The sequence below is a fragment of the Eptatretus burgeri genome, chromosome 14, assembly GCF_056783735.1.
Source record: "Eptatretus burgeri isolate ZD-2024b chromosome 14, Ebu_testis_v1, whole genome shotgun sequence".
In the NCBI taxonomy this organism is placed as follows: domain Eukaryota; kingdom Metazoa; phylum Chordata; class Myxini; order Myxiniformes; family Myxinidae; genus Eptatretus; species Eptatretus burgeri.
Window position 1 is genome coordinate 52,457,729 of NC_140974.1, and position 10,266 is coordinate 52,467,994.

The 10,266-nt window shown below is 43.9% G+C and overlaps 1 protein-coding gene across 1 annotated transcript in view; it reads right to left on the bottom strand.

The window, feature by feature from the left end:
* Positions 1–10,266, bottom strand: part of LOC147013205 (serum albumin SDS-1-like) — a 75,160-nt gene that overhangs the window by 51,309 nt on the left and 13,585 nt on the right. The window contains exons 4-9 of the mRNA XM_085854843.1: positions 10,236–10,266; positions 10,001–10,133; positions 7,826–7,923; positions 6,641–6,761; positions 5,123–5,415; positions 514–616 (exon numbers count right to left, since the gene is read on the bottom strand). The exon at positions 10,236–10,266 is cut by the window's right edge and continues 187 nt beyond it. Of these exons, the coding sequence (XP_085710969.1) occupies positions 514–616; positions 5,123–5,415; positions 6,641–6,761; positions 7,826–7,923; positions 10,001–10,133; positions 10,236–10,266 (779 nt within the window). The remainder of the gene's footprint in view (positions 1–513; positions 617–5,122; positions 5,416–6,640; positions 6,762–7,825; positions 7,924–10,000; positions 10,134–10,235) is intronic.

Sequence of the window (10,266 nt, forward strand, 5' to 3'; positions counted from 1 at the left end):
TAATCGTATTCAATCCCCCTCCTCCGACCAGCTCTTCAAAACAGCTGTTCACCACCATATCTTACCTTCCCCCATCCAAAACCACGATCTTTTCTACCCCTCTGAATCCAACCCAAACCTACCTCCTTCAAATTCCCTGCTTTCCTTCGTGAAAGTCCCTGTTGTTTAAGGACCTGCCAACGAGGCATTCTCTCGGTCTCTGTATGTATATATATTTATATATATATATATATATATATATATATATATATATATATATATATATATATATATATATATATATATATATATATATATATATATATATACACACACACACAAACACACGTATACTAGCAGAGCCTACCAGTCGCTTCACTGATGGACACGTGTGTGTGTGTGTGTGTGTGTGTGTGTGTGTGTGTGTGTGTGTGTGTGTGTGTGTGTGTGTGTGTGTGTGTGTGTGTGTGTGTGTGTGTGTGTGTGTGTGTGTGTGTGTGTGTGTGTGTGTGTGTGTGTGTGTGTTAAAATCACCTTATTGCAGCAGATATTTTGGAGTTGGTGTCGAGAAACTGCCAGGTCAGCGATCCATCCATGGCTCGCAGTGGGAAACCTTCGGGCTACTTCAAAAATCATTCTGAACCAACAAATACCACAAATTAAAACAATATACTTAGACATCACGCAGCAAAAAAAATTCTCACTACAACCAAAGTATCAGTGTATTTGACCAGTTACTCAATAGTATTGCAATCAACAGTTATATTGTTGCGGTATTCGCGCCCGCCGGCGTGCTGACGGCCACGTAACTCGAATCGCGGCACGTCGCCCACCGGACGGACAATCCAGTCGTGACCCTCTCGGACTAACACCGGGAACCAGTCATGGGTGGACCTTTCGGTCTCACCGCGATCGAGCCAATCAGCCCCCGCGTGGGATAGGGTTGCTCGCCAAATTCGACCTACCTAAGTACCCACGCGGAGGGTAGACCGGGCGATCGCACCTCGCCGCAGGTCGACTTCGGACACGGGCCACTTAAGCGACCCGTTCCGTACTATCAGAATAACCGAGCGGTGTTATCGTCGACCTCGACGGTTCGATTAATTATCGGGCGTATTCAGCCCACTACCAACCCTTTACGTGAAGCAAGATGGGGATTCAATAGAGGAAAAGACGAAGCGAAGCGGGAAACAGTTCAACACAAAGCACATTTATTCGCGGCACACGGGAGCACACATATACAATTCCACTTCACAGACGGCGCCGACAACACATACCCAAAACCAAGGAAAAGAATACCCTCAAAGATGAGGCGGGCCTGAGGCCGAGACCGGGTTGCGCCTACCCGTCTGGTGATGAGACGCGGAGCGGCGATGGCGCCTCAACTCCGCGGGCCTCGCGGACAGTGTCTGGTAGGGGGTGGGAAAGGGGCCCCCTTGGTCGCACTATCTCAGCGCGGGGGGAAACAGGAGGGGGTTGCTGATGCTCGGGGTATAGAGGATTTTTATTATCCCGCGACGAGCGTCTCCACCTCGGCCAGGTCGCGCTGTCGGCCTCCCTGGGGTGCAGCTCCCGACGCGAGCACCCCCTCGTCTGGTGTCGCTGCCTTTCCACAGCTCCGTCCCCTCCGTTCCGACTCCAACGCACACGACGACCAGCTCCTTCTTGCCAACTCCACCGCCCGCGAAGTCTTGACTCTCTGTTTCCGACTCTCCTACTCTCCTACTCTCCGCCTCTGGACTCTCCTACTCTCCGCCTCTGGACTCCCTGGACTGACGAACACGGTCCTTTTATCAGCCCCGTAGCTTCGCCCTCTCATCTTTGACCCCTCCCTTCGACCTTTCACCTCGCTCCCCATTGGCCCGAGAAAAAGTGGGCGTGAAGGCTTTTTGATCCATAAATTTGCATATATCGATCGCCCTGGGGGCGGGGCCAATTCGCCCCTCGCTCACCGATTGGACGGCAAAAAGTGGGCGTGTGTCGTTTTTGATCCGTTTTTGAAGCACAAAATCCGTGATTTTGTACACGCTGTTCGGCGCGCGCCCTGCACGAGTCCAACACCGGTACCCACAGCGGGGCAAGAACGGTGGCGATGCGACGGTTGCGAGGTGTGACGGGAAGGTCGTGGCGGTTGTGGTGAAGCGGCGTTGTGGTTGGTGGTTGATGTTGTGGTTGTGGTGGTAATCATGGCGGTTGGTCCAAAATAAAGATAGCAAAAGAAAAACGGCTATCCTGAAGAGTCGCAGCACGCATAAATGACATGTATTCCCACTAGACAACGGGTTTGGGCCTAACTACACATGTACTTACCGAGATACCTCACCTAAGGGACCTGAATGGTGGTTTGCGAATTTGGTAACCACAACAATATTTTTGCTAAAAGCATAAGTTTACTATAATTTGAAGTGAATTCTTAAATGTTGCCTTCACTTCAGGTTCAAACGTAGACAAGGTCAAGGCTTTTAGAAAAGTGAGATTACAGAGGATAAAAGGTAATGGATTGACAATGGGGCCACATTTTGGACTCAACAAGCATGGGAATGAAAGAATAGGAAGTAAAGGCCCGGTCACACCTTGACGTTTTAGCCAGCGATGGCAACGTATTAAAATGTATCTAAAACGCTGGCTTACGTTGAACTTTTGATGTTTTTTTTAAAGATTCAGACGTATTCATAGCGACTTGGTCTTATGTATAACGCATTGGTAATGGACACAGAACGTTTCGTTGTGTTATAGATAACTTATACCAACGAATGCTGAACCTGTTGTCGGCCTACACAACCGATGCCCAACGATAGTCTAACTTAGGCATAGCGCATTGCACGCATCGCCGACGATGTCGTGACGTAGCCTATTAAAAGGCTGACGCACAACGATTCGAATCATAACTGCCGTAGAAATGGAAGTGTCAACATCGCGGTCACACCTTGGCGATCTTGCCAGCGTATGCCGACCTAAGAAAAATGTGTCGAAAACGTTGGGGCACGTCAAATACGGTATGAGTAAGTTTGGTATACGTGAGTACAACGCTAAAGTACGCTATCATACGTCGTAGTAAGTAGAGTACGTCAAGAAATTTGAAACATGTTCAAAATTTTACCACGTACTCGGCGTATGACACACATTCCGCATGCGATGGGGATAAGTTGTACACACGATATGTGGACGCTTACACACGTCCACAAAGGCTACTTATAAGCTACTCATAAGTCGAAACACGTCGCGGTAATGTCTTTTTTATGCGAAACTTATTTCTAACTTGTGTTTGACGTGCTTTGAACCAATTCTTTACGTAGTCCCAACACACATCGACGTATGTAGACGTATTGCAATGACGTCTTCCGGTTGACAAAAAAAAAATTAACGTGTTTCTAGCTTACAACTGCCATATAAAGACGTGTTCCCAGCGGTTTTGGGAATTGGTATATAAAATGGTGTTCATAAAAGGGGAACCCAACAGTGTTTTCGAGTCCTTTTTGAGTCGATGTCCATGTCAGCAGTATCAGTATCAGTATCAGTATCAGTATCAGTATTAGTATCAGTATTAGTATTAGTATTAGTAGTAGTTTGTTCATGTTGGCAGTAGTAGGTGAGTGTGAGGGGGAGGGTGTGGGTTATGATGGATCGTCCTTGCGTTTAACAATTTAACGATTTAAATGATAAACTCAACGATTGAATTGGCTGCATCTCCACTTTTGAAAGCAGACGCTTGCGCTCAACAATTGGATTTTTTTTACACTCAACGACTTTTAAACGGGACCACTCAACTATTTTCATTGTTTACAATGAACGATTTAAATTGCTGTCACTCGCCTTTGTTTTTTGACGCTGGGGTTTGGAAATTTGAAGCGTTTCTTCTGAACGTGTTAAAACGCTCAAACTCGACTATTTTAAATAGACGCTGCCAATGGACAATTGGAATCATAGCCAAGCTAGACATCGAAGTGTGAACATCCTCGTCATGCCGAAGAAAAGTTTGAAGAATGCTGCAAATAAGTGTCCTGGCCGTGGCCGTGGACGCTGACGCAAGGACGATCCATTATATCGACGTCTTTCAGCCTATGAGTAACTTAAAAGTAACGTCTGTCGATGTGTGGCAACGATCGCGTAATGTGCCAACAACACGTTAATCATAGGTTAGAAATAAGTTTCGAGTACGCTAAACATTACCTCGGCGTGTCTCAACTTATGATTAACTTACAAGTAGCATGTGTTGACGTCTGTCAACGATCGCAGACCGTGCATGCAACTTGTGGCCAGCGTAGCGGAACGTGTGAGTCATACGCCGGCATACGTCGTGAAATTTCAAGCATGAAAAAATTTGAGTACAACCAAAAAGTACAACGTTTAAAGCCAGCGTACAACGACGTATGGCAGTGTTTTTCAGCGTGCTCTCAATGTTATCAAAACTTACCCATAACGTATTCAACGTGTGCCAGCGTTTTAGAAAAAAAATTCAAAAATCGGCATACGTTGGCTAAAACGTCAAGGTGTGACCAGGCCTTAAGAGAGGAGGAGAGGGGAAGTTAAGAAGAAGAACAGCAACCTTTAAGTAAGAGAGTTTGGTTATGTAGGGTCAATGGGGGTAGAAATGATTGCAGGAAGGTATGGGCGGGGAGGTGACCAAAGATAGTGCTGCACTGCCTGCTTGAAACTCTGGCAGGAAGAGTGGGATCAAACAGACTCAGGAAGGAGATTCCAAATACAAGAGAAAAGAGGAACAATTGAGTGAAGGTGTGCTGTAAGCCTGTATTTTGAGAAATCAACCATGAAACAGCTATTAGAAGAATGAGTGCATCCCAGAGGAGCTGCAGGAAGGGTCAGAGGGTTATGAAAACAAGGGAAGCTTGACCAAACACCACAAAAATGGTTAGCATTTTCTGAGGTTGTACATATCGTTTTCTAGTTGTATTTCAGGACTTCTATATATTTATTACCTTAACTTCCATTTCCTATTTAACCTCTCAGGATGTAATTAGGCCAGTATAATCAGTATGCAGAGGCCTTCTACTTTTGAGAGATATCATGGGATCAATGAAGTTCCCTATTATCATTTGACGAAAGCCTCTTTCAAAGCCTTATTAATCTCATTTCAATTGGCATCATTAAAAAGTGCAATAACTAAAGAACCACATCTTCTCACCTATACAACATTTCATGGCCTTTGGTTGTGCAGAATGCTGGATTGCAGGCAAAAGTCTCTGCCCAGTTGTGGGGTTCCTCATGATGGTGATCATCATGACCATGTTCATCTTTGTGGTCATCATGGGCGTGATTTTCCACATGGTGATGCCCAGAGTAGGGAACAGGTTGCCGATCTCGGAGTTCGTCAAAGCAGGTTGAAGCCTCATCTGGGCTCACGTGGCAGCATTTGTAAAATTTTGGATACTTCACCACTCCCGGGTACAAGCAGAGGATATCTTTCAATGTAGTGCTCTGAGAGGAGAGAATTTTCTCTGTGGGTTGGCAAAGACATGTGTACCTAACGACAAGTGTTCAAGCTCATGGCAATTTTAAGTATGTCGTGGACACGGTTCTCCTTTGAGAAACGTCTTTCAATATGATAAATGTTTCAACTGAAAAACCAAATCATTGTGACAAAGCTGAAGCCACGCCATTTCACCGAAATAGCAACAGTGCGTAATCATGTAAAGCCAGGACAATTCTCTCAAAGCAAAACATGCACCTTCATCCTAATGTCAATATGCATGGTCATACAATACGTGCGTGTTGTTTCTATGTTGAGAAACATTTTTTTTATCAACAAAAAGTTAAAATAATGACAAAGCCAAACACGTGCCATAGGTCGAAGACCAAACAAAATGTGTAGTAAAGCTTGTGACCAAGACAAAAATCGAAACAGTTGTTTGACATAGAAAGGTAAAAAGTAAATGCAAACATTTGGACAAAGCTAATAATATGTATAGATTGTAAAGACAAAGCAAAAGATCAAAGAAGAGAGTCATACAAAGACTAAAACTAATACACATACACCTTGACCCCAAAACCAAAACACATGGTCATACAAGCAATGTCGTGGCTGTTTCTCCCTTCAAGCATCACCAGCAAGATATTGATCTTAAAATGTAGAGCTCATCGAGAAACCTGTCTGGTATTTGGGACTGCACAACATGTAGGGAACTGGAAAGCAAAGCGAAGGCGGATCTCTCATTAATGAAGCCAAACACATCCTCAGTGACATCATAATTTTACCCCAAATTGGACTGACCGACCATTTGAGAGATTGAGCACAAAATCAATTTTTTTAAAAATTCCGAATAACAGGATGTGAAAGAAATTTTCATCCTCTACTTCTGGTTGGTATGCTTCCTTCAATCCTGCAGATTCTGGCAGAAAAACCTGTGGATGTTTGTCCGTGCTCAATCCTTTATAAATGCTCAGCGTCGAGCAAGTTAGCAACACATACCATTTTTAAATATCATGGCATGACTCGGCCGGGGGTACGAACCTCCCACCTCGCAGACTCAGAGTGGACGCTCCAACAATTACACCAGTTTTTGGGGCTCATGAGGTTTACACGTCTCATAATGAGTTAATATATACATAAATTATAATGCGTTATGGTTTCTGATGTGGTACTGGCCGTGTGTAGATCTCTCGTATTTATTTTTTGTTGTCAAAGTTGCATTGCAGTGCTTACCTTACGGAGAATGCAAGTATGTTGGCAGCAGTGACCAAGCATTTTGACAAATATCTGAGCCAACTTTAATGTTTCTTCAAATTCCAGCTCACCCGCACGCTGGGCAATCCGCATCACGATTCTGCAGGACAGAGACAGCTAAATAGGGACCTCTATATGCTACTGTGGATAAGAGAGGAAATATTACTTTAAACTGCTCCAAGCAAGATTACAATAACATAGAAAATGATCATACCACTGACCTAATTACAAAGTTGTTTTCATCTCGAGTGTTTTTGAACAGTACAAAACCAAAACTTCCAACTGTGCACATTCAGGTCCAGGAAGAGACATGGGTGGTTGATAAAATAAGATGACATGCGATTGGCCAATACCAGACTTTTAAAAATGATGTACTCTACCCAGATGCTCGATGCGCACGTGCAGAAACCCCTATTAATGAAGTCCATCGGGGAGGCCGAATGTATATCGTGCATGCCAGATAAGGATTGTTACCTAAAATGGCTCACAAAGCTTCTGAAAGAAACTCAAAATACTTCCAAAAATGAAAGATTCGGAGATATGATCAACTCCTCCAAAAAGTTTATATGTTGCAGCCCGTACTGCAACCCCCCTCCCCCACACAGGCTATTCAAAAATATCCCTTGCTCGAGAGTCTGGGGAGGGGGGGGGCTGAAGGGAGTGCCAGAGATGCGAGAACTTTAGCAGGGGCAAAGCAACTTTCAGACCACCTGTAGAAGGCCAGGGATATGGACATTGGCTCGACTTCCTGTTTCATGGTTTCTCACATAATCTAAAATTATTTAAGTTATTTTAGCGGTATTCAAAAGTTTGTTAAGTAGTAGAAAACATGTGCTAAGAAGATGTCATGTACAATATTAGTGCTAAGACCTTGTGCATGTCATTATCGAGTGAAGGAATGAGGTCGGCAAATGCCTTCAGATATTTTCATCACTTCCATGAAATAGAAAATCCAAAATTGCAATAAGCAATATAATATTAAATACATGAAATAGTAGTACTACATGAAGCCTTAGTGGGATGATATTATCAAACTTTTCACAATTGTGAACATACCGCTATCCTGACCTGTGGGGTTGAAGACATAATTTATGTAAAAGAATGATCATAACTTACTCAACTCAATAGTGATGATATAAAGGGAAGGCAGAGGTCATGACAAACCTGGCAGTGTATCTTTCCGTTCCAAGCTCTTCCAGTTCGTGACATGTTTCTTGGCCTTTCTTCAAAGCTTCTGCGTACAGATGTTTCACATCCGCTTTCTGATTGAAGAAGAAAAAAAAACATATTTAGGTCCCCTTGCCCGAGATACTGTTAACTTCTGAAACCTGAAACAGGCACTTCGAGTACACAGTACTAAGTACGTTCTTTACTTTTTCTCAGCTTTATATGTTGTAATGAGCTGGTATCCTTCTACTTATAGTGAACCCAAGTTTCTGTTGGTCCATGAAAGAAACCACATATTTGTGACTTGCATTCGATCTCACGATCATTTTACTGGTGTTTCACTGAGGGTATTTACGCAACTGCTCAACAGACTGTGAGGCTTGTGATTGAAGCAGTTGTTGCAAGGTGGCTAAAGTGGTGAACTGAAACCCCCTCCCCCTTCTGTGGCCACGACTGTCTCGGCTTGAGGAAAGTGCTGGACAATTCACGTAAGCTCAAGCCATCTTAGAAAAAGCTCATCTCAATAATCCACAGCATCCTGAGCTTTGGTTGGCATTTGCAAGGCTGGAGTACAGGGCAGGCCTTAAAACATAGCTAGTACTCTCATGGTCATGCAGCCATGCAGAAGTGTCCAAACTCTGGACCGAACAGGAGTGTCCTAACTCCCCCCCCCCCCCGGACCCAATAATTTCAGTACTACAATTGCTGTACGACAATTACTTCTTCTTCATCTTCTTCTTTCTCAGCCACAATTAATCACACCTCCTCATGCAATTAATGTCTGGTATTGGCTTAATAGTTGGGGTGGCGGTCTTTGGATCCGAGGATCCTGAGTTCAAATCACGCTCAGCTGTTGAATTAATTCCAGGTGGGGTTGACTCGGCCTGTCATCCTTCTGAGGTCAGCAAAATGAGTGCCAGCATGCTGGTATCCTGTGTCGGAGCAGCAACCCCTCCAGGATTGTGCCCAATAGCCAAGGAGACTGCTTAAGCAGCACCAACGCTCTGCACAGAGTATGGTCCCAATCTCCTCCTTATGCGATCGGTCCTGGAAAAAGTTTTGACCCAAGTCCTTTTCCGAACCCGGCTGGAAAGGCCCGACGTTCGACTAGAGCCGGTTTTGGAAGGAGTTTATAATTTGTTTGGGGGCGTCAGTGACAACTCGACTACTCTTAGCGAATGACATTGTGGGATCTTCAATGTTCACCAACGAATGCTAGTAGATGGGACACCCAGCTTCACGTCCATCTGAGGGATGGCATGCACATCGATTAATCACCCTGCCTGTGATACACCAGGATGACAGTTTATAGACGGGCCGGGATTCGAACCCAGGTTTGATAGCTCAGAGGCAAGTCTAAGAATAAGTGGAAGGGAAAGAAGGAGCATCTATGAGAATCCACAAAAGGAATGTGGGGAGGAGACGATGAGTCCACATTTCTGCCGTTTTGTATGAGTAATACCTGGTCCTTATGATACCAATATTAAACACATTTGTCATGCATTTAAAACTTTAGTTATTCTTTTAGTTGTGATCTAATAAAAAAGCTGTCTGAACCAGCTTTGATTGCCCAACGTGATTGTGCGGTTATGTTTATCAATGTTTCGACACATAATGGTAAGGAGAAACTTAATGGTCCATCTTCCATCCATGTAAGGTTTAAAAAAAAAGAAAAAAACTTCTGGAACATTCTGGAAGTCAGTGGAAGGTTTGAACCAGTTCATTGATCCCAACAAGTCATTTACAAAATGCATTAAGTTTCCCTGAGAAGGGAGGATTAAGATGTCATGTCGGGTCCAATCTTTATGGTCTGTAAACTGAGGGTTCATTGAACTGGAAGTATCAACAGGATCATGAATGCCCAATCAGTGGAGATCCCGAGGTTGGGTGATCTACAAGCATCTTGACATCTGTGTCTACACACAAGAGTACCTCGTTTTCTAAAGGATCAATTTCTCCAAAACTCTTTAAATACTCTTATCATCCATAGGTAAACCGAGTGAGTCAAAATCCATTCCAAGGTGACTTGCTCGGTTTTTCCTTCGGACACCACAACTGATCTCAAGTCCACACCACTAAACTAAGCATGCTTACAATATTATCCTTTTTCAGGATATTTAATAAATTAGTCTAAAATACATAGTAAGACATCATCCCACAATATCTTCTTACCTTTTGTTCAAAGCAGGTTGTCTTGTTATCTTCGGCACAGCATTCTTCTGCTGCATGTGTGATAATGCTTGAAAGAATGAGGAGTTGTCGAGGCAGAGAAGTTGCAAGAATAGGAGAGATATGATACAACACCCTAAGGAAAGACAACCAGGAAAGTGGTCAATAATGAGGGTATTTTGCTGTTTCTATTAGTCCCTTCATTTTAGCTTCCCTACAAGGCAGAGCAAGTGCTCACCTCGTCTGGAAGTCGGTCTTGTGATTGCTGA